The sequence below is a fragment of the Doryrhamphus excisus genome, linkage group LG19, assembly GCF_037039965.1.
Source record: "Doryrhamphus excisus strain RoL-2023G ecotype Guam linkage group LG19, RoL_Dexc_Guam_v1.1, whole genome shotgun sequence".
NCBI lineage: Eukaryota > Metazoa > Chordata > Actinopteri > Syngnathiformes > Syngnathidae > Doryrhamphus > Doryrhamphus excisus.
The window spans coordinates 3,066,946-3,094,629 of NC_136375.1; the positions used below are offsets into that span (position 1 = coordinate 3,066,946).

The following is a 27,684-nucleotide window of genomic DNA, read 5'->3' on the forward strand; positions in this document are numbered from 1 at the left end:
TTTCAGTGTCAAATGGAATTCCATAAAACCCTTTGTGCTTCCTGACCAAAGCCACAGCACTGTGAAGGGTAAAGGTCATTTCCCAGCATTGCAAGTTATGCGGCCAGCATGACTCATGCTTACCAGAAAGTAGCGTGTACATTTCCTGCATTCCAATCCCCGTGGATTTCACAATCATTAGGAGGCAGCAAGTGTCTCACAGTTCAGTTTGACAGAGACAAAGTCGACATTTCAGCCTGCATGATTCTTCTTTTCTTGCTTTTCTGGAACTTCGTTCTCAGGTGAGACTTTTTTAAAGACCTCAAATGTTTCTTGTGAAGACACAAAATTATGTCCAACTTTAAATTTTTTTTTTTTAGTCAAAGCAGTCGATGAAGAAACTGAGAAAGACACTGAATCCATGCCTAGTTGCTAGTCGTCCTCCCAGGCATCCCAGTTTTGCGGAGGATTATCATGATCGCATGGCTGCTACTTGTGTCTTTGGTCCGCAACAGCGCACAAGATGGACATTTAAAAGAAGACGGTGAGTAAATGGAGCTCCAGCACATACCATAACTCATTTCAAAAATACTTTTACCATGAAGTGACTTCATAGAAAATGTGTTTAAAATGTGTGGAAAAAAAACAAAACCTGGAATAGTAGAATAAGAAAAAAATAAATTACACAGTCGCATGCAAATGTTTGGGCACCCCTGACAATTTCTATCATTCACTAATTATTTAGTGAATTATTTAATAATTAATTATTAAATATTATTATAAATAATTGGGCACCCTTTGCTTGTTTACTGGGTTACTTGTTGCTACAATTTCATTCATTCATTCATTTTTAACTATTGGATAGTCATTTCTGGAGTGAAATTAGGTTTATTGGATTAACACGATATGAAATATTCATCAAATCAAATTTAGACAGCTGGAAAAATTCATATTAACTAACTAGGGTTCGGCGACAAGGACCTTAGTATATTATATATATGGGCGGCACAGTGGTCGAGTGGTTAGCGCTCAGACCTCACAGCTAGGAGACCAGGGTTCAATTCCACCCTCGGCCATCTCTGTGTGGAGTTTGCATGTTCTCCCCGTGCATGCGTTGGTTTTCTCCGGGTACTCCGGTTTCCTCCCACATTCCAAAAACATGCTAGGTTAATTGGCGACTCCAAATTGTCCATAGGTATGAATGTGAGTGTGAATGGTTGTTTGTCTATATGTGCCCTGTGATTGGTGTACCCCGCCTCTAGCCCCAAGACAGCTGGGATAGGCTCCAGCACCCCCGCGACCCTCGTGAATGAATGAATGAATGAATATATATATATATATTTTTTTTTTTTTCCGCTCCGGAGTATAGTCTTTTGGCACAAGGCCAAAAATGCATAATGAAGTAGAAAAAAACATACAAGTGTTTTTTTGTGGGTAATTTATTTTCCAAACTACTTGACCAAAACCGACATTACGTCATTTTAGAAGGAAAGTTCCAACAATAAAAGAATAGAGAACAGGCTGAATAGGTGTAAGATATGCTAACACAATGCTTATTCAGCTACACAAAAATAAACATGAACAGAAAAGGTTTCCAGTTGTTTATGTAACATAAACAGTTTTTTTCATTTATAAGTCGCTCTGGAGTATAAGTCACAGGAACAGCCAACCTATGAAATGAGTACGGAAAATACGGTATATATATCATGATATGATGATATAAAACAGTATAACATTTAAATTCAGCTGAGTCTTGTATAAAAAGCTACATGCCTTAAACAATATAATGACATACACGTGTCTCAAATAGTTAAACGCATTTATTTATTGGTAACCAACTGGCTAACTTTTCTTACTTTTCTTTAGTGTTTAGAGTGATTTTGTGCCCCGATTGAGCTGATCGCAGAGCACGAATGTTCTTCCTCCTCACAGTGACAATATTTGATCAAAGCATTTGTATCAAAGTCCGCTGCCGAGCGCAACTCGACTTGTTTACATTTATCATATATACCGGTAAAAGTCTCTATACTCTACTACTAAAACTCTCTACAAGTATATAAAAAATATAATCAAACCCTATATTAACATTTAGTGGAGCCTGTGGCCTCCGATTCCCGAACAACCGTCTGCAGGAAGTTGATATTGTAGTTCTATGGAAGTGGCCTGTGGGTTGACGTTCATCATTCTTATCATCCTTCGCCTTTGCCTCTCAGATCATTTTCCCGGCTGTCAGGTTCAAACTCCTGTGACACTTGTAAAAAAAACACTTAAATGCAGAAATACAGAAGAGACAGACAACAATATTCAAAGTTACTCGCAGCGAGGAGAGTGAAACAACATACCCAGTGACTTGCCGCTCCACTCTGAATATGCAGTTCACACTCTTCTCTTTTTATTCTCTTTCGGGGGTCCCTACTACATGGTCATGCAACTCTAAGAGGGGAGAAGGTAGTTGCATAAGATGTATTTGTTTGTCTATGTGTGTATGTGTATGTGAGAGTAATTACTTTTATTGTTTTATGAGTTCTTATCTTGACACATTTTTGCAGGATTAACATGAGCATCTGCAGGGTTGCTGTTGGTGCATCAAGGCACCTCCAGGACCTGGGGGTCGCCGGGGGTCTCTTATCAGGGTCACGGGAACATTTCTTCTTCAGCACATTCAAACACTTTCTATTGTCTAAGCAAATTGATATAAGAGTGATAACTAACGCTATATTCATTCTATCTACATTTTATTCTAACACTGGCCTACCACTTCTGGCCCTAACAATATCTGTGTTTGTGGTCTTCCATTTCCTCATTATGTTGCTCACAGCGGAAAGTGACAGCTGAAATCTTTGAGCTAGGATAGCTTTTTATTAGCCTTCCTGTAAACCATGATGTTCTTCATTGTTCGGTCATCTGACAGCTGTTTTGAGGACCTCATGTCGGCCATTTCTACAAAAGATTCAACGAGAAAACCTACTTGCAACTGGCCACCTTAAATACTTTTGATTAGATGATTGGATGCATCTGTTTATGAAGCTATTCAAAGCTTAAGGAGCTCTGCAAAGTCATTTTGTATTCCAAATAACCAGCGCTAGATAGATGGAGGTATCCAAACAACTCAATGACAGCACTTTGAATTACCTTCTGGACAACTGCTAAAGTTTTCTGCACCTGGCTGATTATTTTTGATGCATATTGCACATTATGGTTGAGTTGGTGGAGTTGTCCACAACAGCACGTCAAAGGTGCGCTAAAAGATTGCCAGCTCCGACCTAGTCTATTCTTGGTGCAGGTGAAGTGCACCCTACGCAGTGGTAAATTGGCTGACAGGCACACAGTACAGACACCAAACCCTCACAGGCAGGTTTTGGTGTCAATCCATTAAAAAAACCCTGTTGGACAGTCATTTCTGGAGTGGAATTAGGTTTATTGGATTAACACGATATGAAATATTCATTCATTCATTTTCTACCGCTTTTCCCTCACGAGCGTCGCAGGGGTGCTGGGGCCTATCCCCGCTGTCTTTGGGCGAGAGGCGCGGTACACCCTGGACTGGTGGCCAGCCAATCACAGGGCACATATAGACAAACAACCATTCACACTCACATTCATACCTATGGACAATTTGGAGTCGCTAATTAACCTAGCATGTTTTTGGAAAATGTGGGAGGAAACCGGAGTACCCGGAGAAAACCCACGCATGCACGGGGAGAACATGCAAACTCCACACAGAGATGCCCGAGGGTGGAATTGAACCCTGGTCTCCTAGCTGTGAGGTCTGCGCCCTAACCACTCGACCGCCGTGCCGCCTGTCAAGTCCAGTCATCAAAAACAAAATGAAAGAATAAAAGCGTGGCTCTTTCTGTTCGTTTGGCCATGTTACGGTGTTTAGCATTTAGCTCTGTTAGCTCTGTTTTAACTGTGTATAAACAAATGAATGTTGTATTTTAAAGTATCTTTTACTCTGTTTACTTATTCAACTCCATTTTTCTGTAAAGTGTCTTTGAATATTTTGAAAAGCACTATACAAGTAAAATGTATTATTATTATTATTATTATTATTTATTATTAGCAATGAGCTAAGCTGCAAAACAGCGGCATGTACTATGGAACATGTTGTTAATGGAATTATCGTTGTAGTTGCACATCGAATCGTTTACCAGAAAGAGAAGTCACAATTAATCGCTGATTAATTCTGAGTTAACTATGGGGCGTGATTAATCACGATCAAATATTTTAATCAATTGACAGCCCTATTAAATAGTAATACTTTTTTCTTTGTATTCCCATTTTCCTTCAGGGGATTTTCACTGTGGAGCACGTAACATGAACGTTACGACTTCAGAGCAGACAATCCTTCTAACTTGGGAAGACGAGCCATCATGCCTGTCAGTACAGGATATGCTGATGTATAAGCTGGAGGTTCTAATAGCAGACAAGCAAGTGCATTGGGTAAGTTTGAATTGTTTCTATGTTTATAGCAGTGGTTCTCAGCTGCTTGGCAAAGAGACCCACCATCACTCTTCAATGACTAGTGGCCATCCAAATATTTTAACCCATTTAATCCCACTGGAAAAAAAAGGCTATAACAATTTTACTGAATGATCTATCAATGCATTTCCAGCAGATAACGAAATAATAAGGGGTTTCAATTAAATATGTGCAGGTCAAATTGTCACATGACCATAGCCGTTTACTTCCTGTTTGCGCCAAGCGAAGAGGATGGCAGCAAGAAAGCTCCCAAAGAAATGTTAGTAAAGTAAAGTAACGTAAAGATACGACATAGATTTTTGGTACACATCATGTTTAAGGTGTCTAGTATTGATATATACATTTGCAATTACTCAACTTTGTTTCATGTGGCCATAGAACTCATAGACATGTCGCTGGCAACAATAGTGACCAGTGGGATAACCCATTGTATCTACATGACAATACACATAGGCTAACTTTCTACCTTACTTTTTGCTGCTATGCAACTTTCTCCAAAATTTACACACAGACACACATGCCCCCCCCCCCCCCCGTCCCCACGTCCCCCCACACACCCATCATTTTGATATAATAATGACATAATGCCAAATACATACAAGATCAAACTAGATCAAACATGATACCATACTATGGCCGAGATGGATGTAAACGATCTATCAAAGGTAAACCATGGCTTTGGTTACCTCGCCACATCCGATGGATACATGGACCACTTGGAGCCGTACTGTAGATTGCACACTCTCCTCCCAGAGAGAGGCTTTGGTCAGGGACCCAGCATTATTACAGGCTTGGTAGAGCAAGCTCAGGTGCCTCAAGGTTGCAAGTTCTTCCATGACAACTTCTTTACCACTCTTTCCCTCATGGATGAGATAAAAAAGGGGATATAGGTGGGGATATAAGGGGATAAGGGGATATAACTGAATACCTTCATGAAGTTACCCAGGGGAACCTCTGAGGTTCTGTGCAAAGGAGAGAAGCTGCTGGTTTTGGGAAAGACAATAACATTGTCAAGCCATGTGAAGAGATGGTACAGGCATCAATGTGCCCTTGATAATATCCAACAACCAAAATGCATCAGCCAATACCGAGCACATGAGTGGTGTAGACCTTGATGACCGACAGGTATCTCAATCTGGTCAAAAAAGAAGTGGTGGCCCGTCTTTGCATGTTCTATCAACGGCGCTCGTATAAATGGCCGTCCATTTTACAGCGATGCTATTGGAAACCAGTGAGCCATGGAAGGAAATCTCTACTGAGAATCACAGAATCTAAAACAAAGCTTCCCATTGGCCCAACTGGCCAATTAACATGAGAGATGACGCCATTGTGAGAATGCAGTACCTATGCATGTGAGAAATACAAAGTATAACAGTAGCACATGGAGCGCTTCAAGCTGTACCATGCAGTTCACAAACCCAACACTTTGGTGGTTGCATGCAGTTACAAACAGTACTTTGGCATCTAGTAAGAAAAAAAAGTATTTGTTCCACAACCCATTTTCCATCCATCCATCCATTTTCCTCCGCTTATCCGGGTCCGGGTTGCGGGGGCAGCAGTCTCAGTAGGGAAACCCAGACTTCACAGTCCCCGGCCACCTTCTCTAGCTTCACCGAGAGGACACTAAAGTGCTCCCAGGCCAGCTGTGAGACAAAATCCCTCCAGCATGTCCTACGTCTACCCCGGGGCCTTTTCCCGGTTTCCCAGAGCATGCCCTGAACACCTCACTAGGGAGGAGTCCGGGAGGCATCCGGACTAGATGCCCGAGCCACCTCAACTGACTCCTCTCGATGTGAAGGAGAAGCGGAAATGACTGAGCTCCTCACCCTATCTCTTAGTGAGTCCATCTCTGTGTGGAGTTTGCATGTTCTCCCCGTGCATGTGCAGGTTTTCTCCGGGTACTCCGGTTTCCTCCCACATTCCAAAAACATGCTAGGTTAATTAGCGACTCCAAATTGTCCATAGGTATGAATGTGAGTGTGAATGGTTGTTTGTCTATATGTGCCCTGTGATTGGCTGGCGACCAGTCCAGGGTGTACCCCACTCTCTCGCCCAAAGACAGCTGGGATAGGCTCCAGCAACCCTCGTGCGGATAAGCGGTAGAAAATGAATGAATGAATGAATCTGTCCAGTGGTTGATACAACACAGTATCCCGATTGTGACCGATCATAAAACAAAGTTTTTAACACACTTTTCCATGAAAATTTCTAAAAATTATGATTGTTTGTTTCAAAGGGATACTAATGAAACATTAGATTACATTTGATTATTTTTGTGCCTGGGAAAAATTTGGGATTAAATGGGTTAAACTCAAATTTGTCAAATGTCTTATATTTAATGAAATATAATGATATTGAAGTGCAGTTTGAAACACTGATTCACAGGTACTCAAAAACTCAAGTTTTACTGACTCGTAAGTACTCAGTGAAAGAGTTTTACTGACTCATGAGTAGTCAGTGAAAAAAGTTTCATTGCAGGTACTTACAGGTACTCAGCAAAGACTCAAGTTTCAGTGATACATAGGTACTCAAAGAAGACTTATGAGTACTCAACCCCCTTTTCAACTGCACTCGACTTTCACAGATTTACCTTAAGGCAGTGCTTTTCAAATATTGGGGTGTAGTGGGGTGCCCCCCCCAGTTTTGCTAGTATTTCAAATTCCCCCCCCCAAATTTGAAAATTTTCTGTCCCTTACAGACAATAATTGTGAATAATTGCATTGCCTTAAGGGTACTCGATAGAAACTCAAGTTTCACTGACTCAAGGGTACTTGGACTCCAGTTTCACAGACTTACAAGCATTTCACTGATACATGAGTACTCAATGAAGACTCAAGTTTCACTGATTCGCGGGTACTCAAGGAAGATTCAAGTTCCGGTGATTCATGAGTACTGGACTCATTTTTCCACTGCCTCAAGGGCACTTGACAAAAACTTGACTTTCACTGACTCTCAGGTCCCCAATGAGGACTCGAGTTTTAATGAAGGACATTAAACTTTCAATGTCCTTGACATCCTGCTCAAGCTTGACAAGATGTTTTTGGGCGAACTCTCAAAACATCTTGTGGCGGTGTAGCAAGCAAATAGCGTAGACCCACAACCCGCCAGTTATGAATCACTGGTCTGTACTCGTCATACCAAGCAAATCTTTATGTGGTGATTGAATTTTTGTCAATGTTTAGGACCAAGTGGCTGTTTCACTGGATCAAATTGGATCAACTCATTCTTGGAACTGGACTTCTCATTTGGCATTGGAATGCACCGCCCACACACTAAGACTCAGTTCTCGATATAAAAACCAAACAAGCGGACAGAAACAGGAGCACACTATTCCTGGTTGGTATGACTTCATGAAACTAGGGGTTTAACAGTACGTCATCATCACGGTTCAGGGCGTACCTCCATCATTTTGGGTACGTAAGGGAACAAAATGTAAAACCGATTAATTTTTTTGCAAACTGGCTTTGGAAAAATCAGTACACTGTTAAACCAAACACTTTATACCAAACAACTGGATGATGAATCTATGTACTATTACACCCCTGGTCTTTCATATTTGTCACGTGTACAAATAACAAATGAGTATGCATTCCTTTTACTCACCTGTAGGAAATAAGGCTTTGGATATGCCCGAGGTTTTTCCACGAGACAAAGTGTTTCAAGTTGGCAGCCGAGTTACATTCTGCTGTGTTCTTCCAACTGGGGAAGTTCTGGACAAACTTTATCTGAGTGGAAACAGCAACAGTCATTGGAACATGAGCCAGATCAGCACCCATACGTACGCCCTGTCTGTCGACCTCAACCAAGCGTCGTCCGCCAGTTGCACCGACATAAAATGTGAAACAAAGAAATCCCACAACGGGGCTTGTGCTTACATCGGTTGTAAGTACAACTTGTTTGTGTTTCAAGATGGTGAACGAAAAAATGTCGGCATCTCTCAAGTCTTTTCATGCCTTTCATGCAGACCCACCTGCTGACCAGGGTCTTTCCTGTGAAACTCGGGATTTACAATCGATTGAATGTATGTGGACAGTAGGACGAAATACACACCTGGCTATCGCAAGTCCGACGATCTATCAACTACTTGGAAGGTAGTGTGAGTTTTGGGATTTCGTTGACTCATGACTACTTGATGAGTACTCAATAAGGACTTGAGTTTCATTGATTCAGGATTACTCAACAAAGACAGTTTTACAGATTGACAGGTACTCGACGGAGACTCGAGTTTCAGTGACTTACGGGTACTCAACAGTAACTCAAGTTTGACGGACTCATGGGTTCTCAATGAGGACTGAAATTTCACTGACTCGCAGGTATTTGATGAATACACGACTTTCACTGCCTCAAGGGCACTTGACGAAAACTTGAATCACTGATTCACAAGTACCCCCAAAAGACAAGAGTTTGATCAACTCACATATTCTTGACAAGTTTCACTGAATCAAGGTATTCGATGAAGGCTCAAGTTTCAGTGACTCATGGGTACTTGACAGAGACTCAAGTTTGACTGACTCGCGGGTTCTCAATGAGGACTCAAGTTTCACTCATTCACAGGTATTTGACAAATTTGTGACTTTCACTGCCTCAAGGGCACTCGGCGAGGACTTGAGGTTCACTGATTCACTGTTACGCAAAAAAGACTGGTGTTTCATTGACTCACAAGTACTCGACAAAGACTGGTGTTTTACTGATTCACGGGTACTTGATAAAGACTCGTATTTCATTGCTACTCAACAAAGACTCATATTTCACTGCCTCAAGGGCATCTGACGAAAACTTGAGTCACTGATTCACAAGTACCCCCAAAAGATAAGAGTTTGATCAACTCACATATTCTTGACGAGGGCTTAAGTGTCGTTGACTCACAGGTACTTGACAAAGACTCAAGTTTCACTGAATCAAGGTATTTGATGAAGGCTCAAGTTTCAGTGACTCGTGGGTACTTGACAGAAACTCAAGTTTTACTGACTCGCAGGTTCTCAACGAGGACTCAAGTTTCACTCATTCACAGCTATTTGACAAAAATTTGTGACTTTCACTGCCTCAAGGGCACTCGGCGAGGACTTGAGGTTCACTGATTCACTGTTACGCAAAAAAGACTGCAGTTTCGCAGATTCACAGGTACTCGACAAAGACTGGTGTTTCATTGACTCACAGGTACTCGACAAAGACTGGAGTTTTACTGATTCACAGGTACTCGATAAAGACTCGTATTTCATTGCTACTCAACAAAGACTCATATTTCACTGCCTCAAGGGCACTTGACGAAAACTTGAGTCACTGATTCACAAGTACGCCCAAAAGACAAGAGTTTGATCAACTCACATATTCTTGACGAGGGCTTAAGTGTCGTTGACTCACAGGTACTTGACAAAGACTCAAGTTTCACTGAATCAAGGTATTTGATGAAGGCTCAAGTTTCAGTGACTCGTGGGTACTTGACAGAAACTCAAGTTTTACTGACTCGCAGGTTCTCAACGAGGACTCAAGTTTCACTCATTCACAGCTATTTGACAAAAATTTGTGACTTTCACTGCCTCAAGGGCACTTGGCGAGGACTTGAGGTTCACTGATTCACTGTTACGCAAAAAAGACTGCAGTTTCGCAGATTCACAGGTACTCGACAAAGACTGGTGTTTCATTGACTCACAGGTACTCGACAAAGACTGGTGTTTTACTGATTCACAGGTACTCGATAAAGACTCGTATTTCATTGCTACTCAACAAAGACTCATATTTCACTGCCTCAAGGGCACTTGACGAAAACTTGAGTCACTGATTTACAAGTACCCCCAAAAGACAAGAGTTTGATCAACTCACATATTCTTGACGAGGGCTTAAGTGTCGTTGACTCACAGGTACTTGACAAAGACTCAAGTTTCACTGAATCAAGGTATTCGATGAAGGCTCAAGTTTCAGTGACTCTTGGGTACTTGACAGAGACTCAAATTTGACTGACTCGCAGGTTCTCAACGAGGACTCAAGTTTCACTCATTCACAGGTATTTGACAAATTTGTGACTTTCACTGCCTCAAGGGCACTCGGCGAGGACTTGAGATTCACTGATTCACTTTTACGCGAAAAAGACTGAAGTTTCGCAGATTCACAGGTACTCGACAAAGACTGGTGTTTCATTGACTCACAGGTACTCGACAAAGACTGGTGTTTTACTGATTCACAGGTACTCGATAAAGACTCGTATTTCATTGCTACTCAACAAAGACTCATATTTCCCTGCCTCAAGGGCACTTGACGAAAACTTGAGTCACTGATTCACAAGTACCCCCAAAAGACAAGAGTTTGATCAACTCACATATTCTTGACGAGGGCTTAAGTGTCGTTGACTCACAGGTACTTGACAAAGACTCAAGTTTCACTGAATCAAGGTATTCGATGAAGGCTCAAGTTTCAGTGACTCTTGGGTACTTGACAGAGACTCAAATTTGACTGACTCGCAGGTTCTCAACGAGGACTCAAGTTTCACTCATTCACAGGTATTTGACAAATTTGTGACTTTCACTGCCTCAAGGGCACTCGGCGAGGACTTGAGATTCACTGATTCACTTTTACGCGAAAAAGACTGAAGTTTCGCAGATTCACAGGTACTCGACAAAGACTGGTGTTTCATTGACTCACAGGTACTCGACAAAGACTGGAGTTTTACTGATTCACAGGTACTCGATAAAGACTCGTATTTCATTGCTACTCAACAAAGACTCATATTTCACTGCCTCAAGGGCACTTGACGAAAACTTGAGTCACTGATTCACAAGTACGCCCAAAAGACAAGAGTTTGATCAACTCACATATTCTTGACGAGGGCTTAAGTGTCGTTGACTCACAGGACAAAGACTCAAGTTTCACTGAATCAAGGTATTCGATGAAGGCTCTAGTTTCAGTGACTCATGGTTACTTGACAGAGACTCAAATTTGACTGACTCGCAGGTTCTCAATGAGGACTCAAGTTTCACTCATTCACAGGTATTTGACAAATTTGTGACTTTCACTGCCTCAAGGGCACTCGGCGTGGACTTGAGTCACTGATTCACAAGTACCCCCAAAAGACAAGAGTTTGATCAACTCACATATTCTTGACGAGGGCTTAAGACGAGGGCTCCATGACTGCATTTTTCCAAAAACAATCTTACACTATATAGAAAGGAGATTTGCCACTGATTCAACAGCTGATTCGGTCCATTTAATTCTGGACCAAATGATAAAAAATGCAAGTCGCAGGCAGCTGAGTGGCACTCGTGTGGCGGTTCTACCCAAACTACTTTACAGATCGACTGGTAGCTTGTTATCCAGGCAGTGAGCATCTCTGGTGCATAGCAATGGTATTTGTTTACTTCAGACTAACATGTCCATTCTCCCGACCCTTCTCTTCCAGTGAGTGTGCCGAGGGCATCAAGGGGAGATGCTCTCACAAAGTGCAAGTGAATGCTGGGGAGCGTCTTTGGACTTTAACGGCACAAAATCAGCTGGGCACAGTCACGCTCACTCACATGGCAGACCTCACCAAAAGAAGTAATACAGTCATCGCTGTCCACATCGCGGTTCAACTTTCACACTTCACTCAAAAATATACTAATTATTAAATCATACAATATAATACCACTGCTTTTTGTTCTGGAGGGAGTACAGACGAAATCATTAGAAAGGTCAGAGAAGAAATGGTCACACTAAAAAGACGGTTTGATGATAATAGATTGAAAATATGAGCTGGAAACCTCATATTACAAATATACAACATAAGGTGGCCAGAAATATTTCAGTATTGAACAAAGCAAAATTTGTTCTCAATCAGAAATCACTCCACACTCTTTATTGCTGTCTTCTACCATATCTTACTTGAGAAGTATTGGATAACATTTTTAGGTAATTAGTTATTTTTAGCCTTGCATTATTTTAGCTGTTTCAAAATGAACTATATCAGCAAGTTGAAGTATTTGTGATTTTAGAAATAAGGAGTTAGTATGTTCTCTGTAGGCGGCATTATGAATTATCCTTACTGGCCTATTTTGCAGTACATTTAGTGAGTGAACATTGCTTTTATAGTTATTAGCCCATATTTCCATACATTCCCCCATATTTCATAAAGTCCAAGCTCTTATAAAATGCACTTCTGCCAGCTTGTGGCTGTTTCTACAGAGTAAAACTGCACTAAACATAATCTCTTCTATTGTGCAGTTGCATCATTACCTCTTTTTGCATTTTTGCGCATAAGAAAGGGAAAGAGTAAATAGTGTTGTCTTGTGTCTAGAGGGCTCTAATAATGTTAAAAGTGTATTTAGAAGTTTAGAACAGCTTTTACTATGCTCTAGCTACAAAAGACCATGATAAGTGAATTTCTCCTTATTTATATAAGGAATCATACTTTGCAGAAATACTTATCATGGTCTTTTCAATTTCCTTATTTATATAAGGAATCCAACTTTGCAGAAATACTTATCATGGTCTTTTCAATTTCCTTATTTATATAAGGAATCCTACTTTGCAGAAATTCACTGAAATTCAATGAAGTGAATTTCTGCAAAGTAGGATTCCTTATATAAATAAGGACAAATTCACTTATCATGGTCTTTCACTTTTCTTATTTATATAAGGAATCCTACTTTGGAGAAACTCACTTATCATGGTCACTTACCATGATAAGTGAATTTCTCCTTATTTATAGAAGCAATCCTACTTTGCAGAAATTCACTTATCATTGAATTTCAGTGAATTTCTGCAAAGTAGGATTCCTTATATAAATAAGGAGAAATTCACTTATCATGGTCATCATGAATGAGACCATGATAACTGAATTTCTGCAAAGTAGGATTCCTTATATAAATAAGGAGAAATTCACTTATCATGGTCATCATGAATGAGACCATGATAAGTGAATTTCTGCAAAGTAGGATTCCTTATATAAATAAGGAGATTGAAAAGACCATGATAAGTGAATTTCTCCTTATTTATATAAGGAATCCTACTTTGCAGAAATTCATTTATCATGGTCTTTTCACTTTTCATTAAGAACATATTGCGTGAAATGGAGGTCCTTTGCTCAGGTTTGTAACAGAACATTCGTCACCTGCACAGTACACATTTAGTTAGGGACAGGAAGTGTGTATTGAGTCGGTTGTCTACTGGCACAATGACTAATGAAAATCCTGAACTTCAAATGTTTTGGACCCAAAATGAACCCCACCGTGACCTAAAACCAGGGTATGTACCAAACAACTCTCGTATAGAATCACGTTTTAAATGAAACAAATGTTTTTTTTTTTCATTTCAGTCCACATGTTTGCCCCAAAAGGAGTCAAAGTCTCCAAGGTTGATTCCAGAAACGTCTGTGTGGAGTGGGGGTGGACAGTGCAAACGTACAATGATCTCAACATAACATGCCAAGTCAATATCCGCCATGGAGAGACACATAATATCACAGTAAGTTCACAAAGGCATGACAATGAAGTATTACCAGTACTTCCAGACCCCATACAGAGGGCAACGTTAACGTTATATGTTGTGTTTTTCCAGAGTGAACATGTTGGAGTCGGCCTTAATTCTGCAGTCTTGAATGACTTGATTCCCAATTGGACCTATATGATGATGATACGATGTAGGACAAGTCCACATCACTGGAAATGGAGCGAGTGGAGCTCAAGTGTGACATTTCACACCCAAGGCGAAGGTTGGTGGTGGGAATCAACAACTATCAAGTCAGAAATACACTTCCGTGTTTTCATGTCCACACGTTCATCGTCCCTCAGTTCCAGATGCTCTTGATGTGTGGATGCAGGAAAAAGACAGCAAGACTGTCATCACTTGGAAAGTAAGTGGACATGCCGGCAGAGTCGAACCTTTCAAATAGATTCAAGTTTTTTGGTACAATTAAGCTTTTTTGCCAGTGTTCATACATTGTCTTGTTTTTTGTTTTGTTTTTTACAATATTGCGCGTAAGAAGCTAGTTGAGTGCCCAAACAAAGCCTTGGACTATGCATTCACTTTGTGTGCGTTTGACTGTGAAAGCTCAATAACACACCACGGGGCCAAAGAAATTTTCGATTTTTAAAAGAAGGTGAGAAACACTATTTAACTCAAGCTTGCCAGGATGTACCGGAAGTGTGCATCAACAATGGGTTCTATCCATTTACTTATTCAATCCCAGCTAGTTTTCAAAAGACAAGATGATTTTGACAGATTTTCAAGTCTCACAGAGTAGTGTGTCCTATGGCTATATAAACATGAAAACCTTTGTACCTTCTTTGTACCTACCTTCTTTAGTAGTCAGTAGTAGAACATAAGTACATTTCAGGAAAATGGAAAAGGTAGGAAAACCAGCTTTTGTCAAAAGATACATTTCAAGCATGCTTTTGTGACCCCAAAATAAGCAACACAAAAAGGGGTTTTATTTACAAATCTAGGAATTTATTTACAAATATAACACCATGGATTAGTTACAATTTTCGCATTTGGAACTGAACTATGTGTGTGCGTGCGTGTGCATGTTTGTGCATGTGTTAAAATTCCCCTACAATTCATAACACTCCAACGATGCACAACGATGAGCCAATTCAAGAAACAATACAAGCAGTTGATGTTTGCTAAATACAAGGATGAAGAGTCTTGAACCAGTCATGATGTGCTATATATATCACTATATTGACACTTACTATGGTACCCATTATGGCATTGGGTGCTCATATCACCTTGTACTTTGGTACGTGACAAAAAATGTAATTTAATTTAATTTAATTTAATTTAATTTAATTTAATTTAATTTAATTTAATTTAATTTAATTTAATTTAATTTAATTTAATTTAATATTCGGAAAACAGGAAGTGAACAAATGTAACAGTTACTGATTGTAAAAGTACCAGATGGAGGGGTAGGATCTAATAAGCTTTGCTTCTTTCTACTCCTTTTGGACATGTGGAACTGTGAACTGATTATGGGATGCACTCAATTGTAATCTGATGCATGTTCAAATGATAAATAAAAATAAAACCATTACCATTACCATCGAAACTTTCTCATTTCCTTCCATTGACATCATCCCAAGCTCTCATCAAATGCACTTCTGCCCTCTTGTGGCTAAAAGTTGCTCTGAAATGAAAGTTGAGAGTTGGATCTCTTTTTGCCTCTCACGCAAAAAACGTAAAAGGCATATAAATACTTTGTTTGGATTGGGCGTTTGGAATTGGAAAAACATATAAATACATCTCTTCTATTGAATGAGTTAATATTTTTAAGTGTATATTTTAATCTTTTTTATACTTTTATGTACTTTATTTGAATAGTGTATATTTTTATTTAATATTTTGACATTTTATACTGATTCATGCTAATTATTTGTTTAGCTTGATATATTTTAATTTTTTTATATATTTTTTATATTTTGATTAAAATTTCAGTTATTTCTATCACATATATTTACATTTATCATGAATAATTTAATAATGAACAGTTGAACAGTTGATGAAAATCCCAATGTTTACTCCTTGCAGATACCGCTGGCCAACCAAAGCCATGGTGACATCATAGATTATGTCATAACATGGGCGCCAACCAAGACACCCGAGAGACGTGAAAGCTCCAGCGTGAAACACCCAAAGAACACTTTCACCCTCAGCCCGGACTCTATGGACCAGTATGTAGTCCACGTCACAGCTCGGAATTCACATGGAAGCTCTTCTCCTTCAACCGTTACCGTCCCCATCCTTCGTCCAGGTATGATAGGCATCTTGAATGCAGATGACGCGCTACGATCTGGTGGTGATGCTGTAGACTGTTTCCTAAAGCATGTGACATTTGTCAACATGTGACATATGCAGCTTCTGGCTAGCATTTTAAATCTGAAATACCAATGTTTGTTTTTACTAGTTTTATTTTGTTTATTATCTTTACAATTAGATTCTGAATGTGGTGGAAAATTTCCAGTAAATGTAAAAAATGTTTTAGTAAGTTGAGAGTTTTAGAAATATTCATTTTCTTTTTAAAATGATGAATATGTTTTACATTCATTATAAAAAAACATTTTCATTTTATTTATTATTAACAGGGACTTTTTCTACTTTTCTGACCATGGGTGGAATAAATTAAACACACCCCGTTTTGGTGGGAAGCACAAATCCAAGGAAATACAGCTGGAATAGGTAAAGATTCTGGAAGATCTAGAAAGTTTTCTGGGTGGGTTATTGTGATTAGCTGCTCTATAGGAGTTCACAACTCAATACAAAGGGCTGAAACATGAGAATAATAGGTCCCCTTTAAGTCTAATATTTATATATCAAAATAAAGTTTTTGTTTTAATTAATTAATTAATTAATTTTCTTCCGCTTATCCTCACGAGGGTGACGGGGTGCTGGAGCCTATCCCAGCTGTCTGGGCGAGAGGCGGGGTACACCCTGGACTGGTGGTCAGCCAATCACAGGGCACATATAGACAAACAACCATTCACACTCACATTCATACCTATGGACAATTTGGAGTCGCTAATTAACCTAGCATGTTTTTGGAATGTGGGAGGAAACCGGAGTACCCGGAGAAAACCCACGCATGCACGGGGAGAACATGCAAACTCCACACAGAGATGGCCCAGGGTGGAATTGAACTCAAGTCTCCTAGCTATGAGACTAGGAGACATAAGATCCTTTTTTAGAGAGCGAAGCCAAACATTATAATCCCCGTTTCTCAATTTTCCAAACTATTCCAGCATCAAAACATTCCCACTTTTCCCATCATTTCATATATTTCATATAGCATGTTCATCATCAGTGTTTCAGCATCCACATGCAATTCCCACACAAATTTCCTTCTCCAGTTATCTTTTTCATACTCTTGTGTTGCAACCCATGAGATTGTGGAAGCGCACGTTATGTTTTGCGCAGTAAAAAAAAGAGAAAAAAAATCCCTAATCAGTGATGTCACCTTGTCACTTGACCTTCAGGCGGTGGTGTACTTAAACATTCCAGGATACTCGGCAGTAACGGTGGCTTCAACCTGTCCTGGTCTACGAGTCCTTCCGCCAGCTGCGGCTACATCGTGGACTGGTACCCGGTCATGGGAACGTCAGCGTTAGACTGGATTAGAGTCCCTCCAAATGAAACTAATGTCAATATATTTTCAAGTAAGTTCTCTGGCTTGGTTTACTGTATTATTGCATTACACTTTTACATGACAAAAACAAGTCAAAATGCATATAAATACGTATAAATGATGAATGTAATGCATTCATGAACATTTGACAAATGCATGGTGTCCAAAGTGTGGCTTTCTGTGGAACGTGGCTCATTGCAGAAATAAAATAAATACCCATCAAAAGTAAAAAAAAATAGAGCAAAAATCCATAATATTGTAAGTCTGGTTTATCTTGCTTAAGGATTGGTATGCAGTTTAAAGTCTGCACTTTCAGCCCGAGTAGAAAAGGGATGGTCTGCATGACGGCGTCTTCATGTTACACCACTTTAAATCCTGCACATAACTTTATGGTTGTCATTTATTTTCTTCTCCAGAAACCTTGAAAGACGGCGTGAGATACGTGCTGTCTGTCCATGCCTGCACCCATCGAGCACTGGTGCTGCTGGAGAGAAGAGAAGGATATGTTCAAGAGAAACGTAAGCTGCATTTATTTGCTGGGACGTAGCTTTGGCGCAATGGACGTGTTCCATAGCATCCCTTATTAACAAGGTTCTAAGTAGAGCTTCAAAATACAAGAAGAAGAAATGGGAGTGAAACAAAACACAATGGTTTTATTTCATTTGAACATGCATCAGATTACAATTGAGTGCATCCCATAATCAGTTCCCAGTTCCACATGTCCAAAAGGAGTAGGAAGAAGCAAAGCTTATTAAATCCTACCCCTCCATCTGGTACTTTTACAATCAGTAACTGTTACATTTGTTCACTTCCTGCATTCCTAATATAGTTTACGTTTTTTTATTATTTAATTTAATTTAATTTAATTTAATTTAATTTAATTTAATTTAATTTAATTTAATTTAATTTAATTTAATTTAATTTAATTTAATTTAATTTATTTATTTTATTTTTTTTATTATTATTATTTTTTTTATTTTATTTTATTACAATGACATAGTGGGTGCCATAGTAAGTGTCAATATAGTGATATATATAGCACATATATATAGCTAATTGGTTATTTTTAGCCTTATGCATTATTTTAGCTGTTTGAAGATGAACTATATCAGCAAGTTGAAGTATTTGTGATTTTAGAAATAAGGAGTTAGTATGTTCTCTGTAGGCGGCATTATGAATTATCCTTACTGACCTTTTTTGCAGTACATTTAGCGAGTGAAGATTGCTTTTATCAATATTAGCCCATAGTTCCACACAATAAGTGATTATGGGTAATCAATTTATTGAAAAGAAGCATTAAAGTGAAATAGGCTGTTCTTCAGCTGTCAAAGGTTTAAGAGCACAGCCTTTATAAGGCAAAATCTTCACAAAAATGTGGATTCAATGTCATTTTTTCTGCCAGCACACCATTGCTGCTGAGGTTGGATGCAATAAGATCCAGAGGGTTTCGGAACAAAAAAGTCAAGTGGTAGACTGGTCCTGGGCCGAAGGATGCAATTGGCTCTCTGGCTTTAAAGGCTTTTAAGCAGAGAAACATCTTCAAATAGTGGGGCAGATTATCCAAACATTTCATAAGAATCTTTCACTTGGTGATACAAGCACCAAAATTGGCACAGATGACGTTTAGGATACATATTTTAAGAAAAGTACGATATCCAACATAAAATGTAATATGGCTGCCAATTTTCAAGATGGCCACCAGAACAAATTTGAAAAACATGTACTTGTTGAAGTAGAACTCAAATAAACACAATATGTTTATGGTCAGAATACCAAAGGAATGTATTATAATTTATTAAATCCAATAATGAATTCCAAATTCCAATATGGACACCTTTTTTCAATATGGAGCCTGATACATTACTATAAATTGGTGTTTTTATCAGAAAAGTTGTATGCTTCTAAGCTACCTGGTCACAAAGTTTACTTGTCCTCTGCTATGTATTTGTTACATTACTGTAACTTACAAATATTAATGTTGTTGGTTTGTGTTACATGAGAGTGATGTCATAGCACAACCAGGGCACACTGGTGACATCACTGCTGCGAAACTCAGCATGGGGTTCAAAGTCGGCTTGTAGTGTACTAAGTGTAGTTGTTATAATTACTAACTGTTGTAGTATTAAATAGGCAACTTAGTATAAATAAGTGTCCCAAATGCTATCTAATAAGCCCCATATACATCTCAACTAGTATAGAAGTGTAGTTAGTTGTAGTGTAGTTGTTAGATGGTCGCGCCTGAATAGACAGGGTGTGCCAGCACGGGAAAGCACGGGATCTAAACGGCGTTGGATGAACGACCGGGCTAGGTGTAGGGGACCAAAGGGGAGAAGGTCTTGTCAAACAAACCCATCAACTTTGAAAGCTTACAACCTTGTAATCATGAAGTAGCTGACTCCAGGATTTTCACACATGCCCTCCATGCAGCCGATCAAAGCATGTGACACAGACATTCTTGTCATAGGGTCTTTGCGAGTCTTCAAGATGCTGGCTTGGAAATGTTTTGGATTGAATTCAGCCAGGGGCAGTCCATTAGATGGTTCCCAATTCATGACTTGGTGAGGAACCTCGGCCCAGAGATATCCAGTGGCATGCTCTTCTTTCATGCCTTCACTGGCTGTGATGTTGTGTCAGCATTTCGAGGTAGAGGCAAGACAACAGCATGGCAAACATGGGCAGTTTGTCTTGAGGTGAGCCCAGTGTTCAGGAAACTCAGCCAGTACCCACCTACCATAGAAAATGCCGACCTTGACATTCTTGAAAAATCTGTTGTCACTATGTATGACAAGCACAGCAACACTACAAAGGTTGATGAGGCAAGACTGCACTTGTTTGCTCGGAAACAACGGCCCTATGATTCTATCCCACCAACAAGTTCATCGCTTGTTGGATCAACCTTCCAAGCTGCCTGCATGGGGCCAAGCAACGGTCTGCCAAATGCATTCTGAAAGCCCTGGCAACTGGGGCTGGAGAAAGCAACGGGAATCCTGGGAAGTTTTGTGGTCAACCCTTCCACGCATTGATCAGTCCTGCCAGCAGCTGACCAAATGTCGCTGCACTGGTGAATGTCGGGGCTCATGCAAATGTTATCGCTACACTCTGAACTGCACACAACTGTGTTCCTGCAAATGTAAAGAGTAAAACAATGATTCAGGCGAAATTCAGTTCAATCTATTGCACTTCTGTCATGAAGAATTGCATGTAAAAGTCAAATCATTGTCATTATATGGCTATAACAATTGGTGATATTGAAATTTTGAATACATAATTGGCTTCCTCGTGTCCAGAAACATATATTTTGATGTACAGATTATCACAATGACATTATTTTGTCATTATTTTAGTGCAAATACAATTTCGAAGAACTATGAATGGCGGCCATCTTGAAAAATGGCGGCTATTTTGTATTTGAAGTTGGATATCATACTTTTTTGAAAAAGTAGGTTCTATTGCACAAGTGTGCCAATTTTGGTGCTTGTATCACCAAGTGAAAGATTGTTTCAGCAATATGCCCCACTAAAAGGCCTCGTCTCCTTCAACGCCACCAAATGACCTGTTTGGAATTTCCACAAGATCATCAAACATGGGACATTGAAAGGCGGAAAAAATGCAACCTTGACGATCCTGATGGCATGACAGGCAGATCCCACCTGAGATGTTTCCCACACGGCACAAAGGAAGGGGGTACCATCCTAATCTGGGATGCTTTCAATGGAACAATGGAGCATCAAGTTGTGCAGGGGCGTCGAACAGCAGGGGGGCATCCCTCGTGACTGAGGGCCCTCGTCTGTGTGGTAATGACTGGCTTTTTCAACAGGACAACTCCGCCTGACTAAGCTCTCTCTTTTGGACCATCCTGCATGTTCTCCTGATCTAAATCCAAGGGAGAACATTTGGGGATGGAGGCAAGGGACGTTTAGAAAAATCACTGTCTGGACATCAGTTCCAGACAGTGGATGCCCTCAGTGAAGCCATCTCCATCAAGCATGCTCAAAGTTATTTTTAAGGTGATTAACGAGAATGGTGAAGATCCTTTTTTGAACATTTTAGGGTTTTTTTCCTGTGGTCTTACATGATGAACAGCCTATAGTTCACTTTTATGCTTCTTTGCAATTAATTGCTTACTCAATATTATTTTTTTTTTTGCATTTTGAAGCTCGATTAGACCTTCCTTAACACAGCAAAATGTACATGATTGCATTTTTTCAATTTAGAGTATTACAAAGGAATCTCATGAGATTCTCTTCATATTCTTTAGAACATGCCGCAGGCCAATAAAAACCAGGCACGGGCCACACTTTGGAAAACACTACCTAACATTTCCTCCATGTTATGTTTTCCAAGCCATACAAGATGATCTTTTGAAGCCGCTGACTTGGACACAAAGAAATTTGGACGTCGTGGTGACCTGGAATCATGTCTCCCTACAAGAGCAGCCTGCTTTCATCCAAGGCTACATTCTATATAGTTTGGACACCAACAACAACAGGAGCGTCATGAGTGACAGCACAGGTAAAATAATGTTACCTGGTTCAGAGCTTTCGGTAATCCCGTGGTTGATGAAGTAATCGGTGGAATAAACCAAATGAACATTTAAACACCCGAGAGGTGCATAATAATTCGAGCTGTACCGTACCATGCATACGTTTTTAAAGGGGACCTATTTTGTTTTTCTTCTTTTTTGACCTGAACCGTTCATTCATTCATTCATTTTCTACCGCTTATCCTCACGAGGGTCGCAGGGGTGCTGGAGCCTATCCCAGCCGTCTTCAGGTGGTCTGGTGGCCAGCCAATCACAGGGCACATATAGTCAAACAACCATTCACACTCACATTCATACCTATGGACAATTTGGAGTCTGCAAATTGTACCCCGCCTCACGCCCGAAGACAGCTGGGATAGGCTCCAGCACCCCCGCGACCCTCGTGAGGAAAAAGTGGTAGAAAATGAATGAATGAATGAATTTTAATTTAATTTAATTTAATTTAATTTAATTTAATTTAATTTAATTTAATTTAATTTAATTTAATTTAATTTAATTTAATTTAATTTAATTTTTTATTTCTTTGGCTCCATTTTGGATTATTGGGAGGAGAAACACTTTTGAATTCAATAAATAACTTGTGACAAAACAGGAAGATGGTGTGTTGATCTCGCTACCACATTGTGTCTATGTCAACGTTGTTCTCCCCGTGCATGCGTGGGTTTTCTCCGGGTACTCCGGTTTCCTCCCACATTCCAAAAACATGCTAGGTTAATTAGCGACTCCAAATTGTCCATAGGTATGAATGTGAGTGTGAATGGTTGTTTGTCTATATGTGCCCTGTGATTGGCTGGCCACCAGTCCAGGGTGTACCCCGCCTCTTGCCCGAAGACAGCTGGGATAGGCTCCAGCATCCCCGTTACCTTCATGAAGATAAGCGGAAGAAAATGAATGAATTAATTAATCTAACAAAAACTTTATTTAGTTTTCTAAATATTAGACATAAAGGGGACCTATTATTCTCGTGTTTCAACCCTTTGTATTGAGTTGTGAACTCCTATAGAGCAGCTAATCACAATAACCCACCCAGAAAACTTTCTAGATCTTCCAGAATGTTTACCTATTTTAGCTGTCCTTGGATTTGTGCTTCCCACCAAAACAGGGTGTGTTTAATTTATTCCACCCATGGTCAGAAAAGTAGAAAAAGCTTCATAGGTCCCCGTTAATAATATATAAGTGAATTTTTTTTTATAATGAATGTAAAATATATTCATTATTTTAAAAGGAAAATGAATATTTCCAAAATTCTCAACTTACTAAAAAATTTTTTACATTTACTCATACGAAGAAGGCTGGATAGGCTCCAGCACCCGTGCGAATGTGAGGATAAGCGGTAGAAAATGAATGAATGAATGAATGAAGGTACATGTCCAAAATTAATAAAAAATTGCTTTACTGTAAGTCCTTTGGTATTATTAAGAATAATGTCTTATTTTTATACAATATGCTTTATCATATCAAACATGCTCTTTGTTTCAGACAATCCTCAGGCTACCAACCTGACAGCAAGAAACCTTCCAATCAGTTCGTACTCGTTCACCGTGAAGGCGAAGACAGCCGTTGGAGAATGCGGGGTGACGCATATCACCGCCACCTTAAATTCACTGAGTATGTTGCTGAACGATTTTCTCTGAAAATAAGTGGCTAATAATTGATAAATAGGTGATAAATGTATAGGATACATGTACCACTGCTAAGAGGCCCACAGTTTGTAGGTACAGTATGAATGTATTTATGCTTCATTGAAGTATGCTGTAGTTGCTGCGGGACGCAAAAGTTACTTTGGTTGATTACCGCTAACTTTGACAATCTGGTCTCAAAACCTAGAAACTTACAAACAAAACTGACAGCAGACCAGCAGTGTGGATTATAGAAGCACGGCCTGGAGAAACGTCTTCTCAAGACCGCTAGCCTGATGGCCTCTTGTGGTTTTAATGAAAAGATGCACGGACAAAAAATACACCTCAGCTTTGTGAAAAAGCTAACTTTTCATAACATTGTGGTTTTATTCCCATTATCCCCAACCCAAGTTTTTTTTTTTTTTTACACAATTTTACAACTTTAACATTTTTTCTTGACTATTTAAGCTCTGTGCTGCTATCTTTACGGAATAGTATTACAAGTTTATTCTCATAAAAAAAAAATTCTAGTGAGAATATGACTTTTTTTCTCTATTTTAATTTTATTCCCATAAACTTACAGCCGTCTTTTCCATGTCTGCTGTTGCTTTTTCACATCATTTTTCAAGTATTTCAACTTTCTTTTTTTCATACCTTTTTCTGCAACCTAATTTTAAAAAAATACAATTTATTCCTAATATTAACAATGCAAAGAAAATTTAGATAATTTTCTCCAATGGTTACTAATGAATTGTTACTGGGACTTTGTTACAAAAATGTCAGTGTTTTTCGTATTTTTTAGTATTGTGACGTTATTGTCATAAAATGACTCCTTGTAAAATGACTCTTTTTAACATGCTGTGGGCCGAGTGAAAAACATTTGTGGGCTACAAATGGCCCCAGGGCCCCACTTTGGATACCCCTGCTCTCGCACTAACCTGATGACCCAATCACCAGCGTGATGTGGGTTCCATCTGTTTATGGCTCATCTTGCCGTGTGTCAAAGATGTACATTTTTATGGAGGTATCAATTACTGGCGTTTTCCCGTTGCGTGTAACCCCCAGGAAAAGGGGACCTACTGTAATACAGCATAACTCCACTTGTTTCTCACATGGACTGCTTGTCTTCCACCAGCTGATAACCTGATCTGGGCAATCTGCATCACCCTGGTGACTCTTTTTGGCCTCCTCTCGCTCTTTGCCATCCTTTGCTACCGACACTGGGAATGGTGAGCGACACAACACGTTCATGTTCCGCATCACCCTTGCTTTGCTCCTGATATTCTTATGTGTGTCGGTATGTTCTAGCATCAAACAGGCATTCTATCCGCCCATCCCGAAGCCAGTGTTGAAGGACAAGTGGATGTTATCACTGGTAAGCAACGTTTTAATGCGATTATTAGTTAACTCGAACACAAAGCAGTGAAGATCCCAAATCCTGGCATTCTGCCCTCGCTGAATATTCATATTGAGTTTGACGTTACTGTAAAACTGAAGCATACACACATGAAGTATGTCCAAATCACAACATTGATATGATGGCATTATATTAAAAAGACAAAAACAATGCAACTATGCAGGGAAAGGTTTTCCCGTTAGCTTGATGCTAACATATAATGGGAAACCAAATGGACACGCTAATGGAATTTGCAATCGTGATCGCTGTAAGAATTTAACAAGAGATTTTACCGCAACAAACCTGCCATGAAACAGCATTTACAGGAATATGTTTCTTACTTAACTCCATAAAAACTAAGTTATGACTCCTGACTTCTCACTGCGAGGCTATCGTAGACCTCAAACTCACAAACAAGTGAGGTGACAAACTTTAAAAGAACCGTGATTGCCAGGAGAGGGCAGCACACCAGGAGAGAATGAAATCAAATAAAGAAACATTACATCGTAATTTTGCTTTAAGAGCCAATAAAACCTCCATCATTGGAGGATGCTGTGTTGCATCTGCGTTGCTATGGTAGCTGCCATACTGCTTGGATCAATAGACACAGCCTTCATTGAAGAAATGATTGTTGCCAAAGATAGAAAAATATCTAAAATAAAAATTTCATTTCATTTCATTACTTTTATTTTATTTTATTTTATTTTATTTTATTTTATTTTATTTTATTTTATTTTATTTTATTTTATTTTATTTTATTTTATTTTATTTTGTTTTATTTTATTTTATTTCGTTTTATTTCATTTTATTTCATTTAATTTATGAATAAAATAAAAAATTACATTAAATTTATTTTATGAATACATTTATGAATAATTAATTCATGAATGAATAATGAATGAATAATGAATAAAAATAAAATTACATTAAATTTATGAATACATTTATGAATAATTAATCCATAAATGAATAATGAATAAAGATTAAATTAAATTTATGAATACATTTATGAATAATTACTTCATAGATGAATAATGAATGAATAATGAATAAAAATAAAATAAAATAAAATAAAATTTTAAATTTTAAATTTTAAATTTTAAATTTTAAATTTTAAATTTTAAATTTTAAATTTTAAATTTTTAATTTTTAATTTTTAATTTTTAATTTTTAATTTTTAATTTTTAATTTTTAATTTAAAATTTAAAATTTAAAATTTTTAATTTTTAATTTTTAATTTTTAATTTTTAATTTTTAATTTTTAATTTTTAATTTTTAATTTTTAATTTTTAATTTTTAATTTCTTTGGCTGCATTTTTAACCTAGGAAGTTTTTGGAATGTGGGAGGAAACCGGAGTTATGTGTATTCATATGATTTTCAATTGTTTTCTGATTAAAAACGTGTATTGTGGCTTTCTAGAACTGACTAATTGGAGTTATATTATTTCCTATGGGAAAAAAAACTATTTGGTTAGAGTACGTTTCGGTTGGAGTTGGACTTTCTGGATGAGATGAATGACACTAATTAAGGTTCTACTGTATGGTAGCATCAAGAGTGAGTATTTCCACCCATGTGCCGTATTGTAATACACGTGATCTCGTCCCATGTCAGCAGTACTTTTTGTTGTTTTCCCAGAGTGAGCAAAGCTGTCATCCGGTTTTTGTGGATATGAGTCACCACAACGAGGCAGAACTGATGACGATCCCGAAGCTGCACTCCAAATCGGAAGCGCCAGCGACTGATTGTGTTGACCGGCGACCTGCCGCAACTACAAACAGATATTACCAGGAAACAGGAGAAGCACTGACCGTACCCGGCACAGCCATCACCTGTCAAACACCACCACCACCATCTCTTCTAAGTGGCCTCGTTCTCACCCAGACCAGTGGCGTTCAGCAGCCCATCGCAGAGACAGACTCTTTGGTGACGAGGTCCGATGGCTACCAGCCCCAGAGGAATACTGAAGAGTCAGAAGATGCTCCAGAGAGTCTTTTGCCTTGTGTCTTAACCTACATTGAGTTACCTCAGTCCCGTTGTGAATAGTTGCTGCATATTCATTCCACTGTAAACACGCTGAACAGCACTTTTCTAGTTTACACACGACTCACAGCACTTTAAAGCAGTAGCGCCCTGAAATGTTACTGGACATTCAATTGTTACATTTAAATGTATGTTGTGTTTTGTGTCCAACGCGCTGTTGACCTGCAGCGGATCCCCGCACATTTGCGATTTAGCATTCGCAGTGGAGCAAATTTGCAGATTTTTGGTGAAAAATATTTTTTTAGGCCTTTTTTTTCCTTGCACAAAATACTGTACATCTCATCCACCATACAGTAAAAGTACTATGCGTTCCAATAAAAATGGAATCTACTGTTAAATGTGAAGTCTGTCTGTAATTGATTTATTGTGAATGAAATGCTTATGGAGGACCAAAACTGCCAAAATAATAAATAAATAAAAGTGGAAATAAAAACAAAAATGAAAAAAAAGAAAAAATTAAATACAAAAAAATAAAATGCAGGCATACCTAGTCGATTTTCGCACTCACATGTCGATCAACCAATAGGCGAACAGTTC

At 38.9% G+C, this 27,684-nt stretch overlaps 1 protein-coding gene across 1 annotated transcript; it reads left to right on the forward strand.

Moving 5' to 3' along the window:
- On the forward strand, positions 1-27,491 carry LOC131106736 (leukemia inhibitory factor receptor-like). The gene is made up of 18 exons (XM_058056100.2): positions 1-281; positions 360-523; positions 4,271-4,422; positions 7,644-7,797; positions 8,071-8,343; positions 8,426-8,552; positions 11,852-11,988; positions 13,745-13,893; positions 13,987-14,140; positions 14,220-14,281; positions 15,958-16,180; positions 17,400-17,579; positions 17,965-18,066; positions 21,893-22,060; positions 23,571-23,699; positions 24,846-24,939; positions 25,019-25,085; positions 26,743-27,491. The coding sequence occupies exons 2-18, from the start codon at positions 454-456 to the stop codon at positions 27,148-27,150; spliced, it is 2,649 nt and encodes an 882-aa protein (XP_057912083.2). The 5' UTR covers positions 1-281; positions 360-453; the 3' UTR covers positions 27,151-27,491.
- The last annotated feature ends 193 nt before the right edge of the window (positions 27,492-27,684 follow it).

What these genes read in the sequence shown, in the direction of transcription:
- LOC131106736 (XM_058056100.2), top strand. Translation starts at nt 454, where the DNA reads ATGATCGCATGGCTGCTACTTGTGTCTTTGGTCCGCAACAGCGCACAA. An exon ending in AGGATATGTTCAAGAGAAAC is followed by an intron (nt 18,067 to 21,892) that starts GTAAGCTGCATT and finishes ATGTTTTCCAAG; the next exon opens with CCATACAAGATGATCTTTTG. An exon ending in CGTCATGAGTGACAGCACAG is followed by an intron (nt 22,061 to 23,570) that starts GTAAAATAATGT and finishes TCTTTGTTTCAG; the next exon opens with ACAATCCTCAGGCTACCAAC.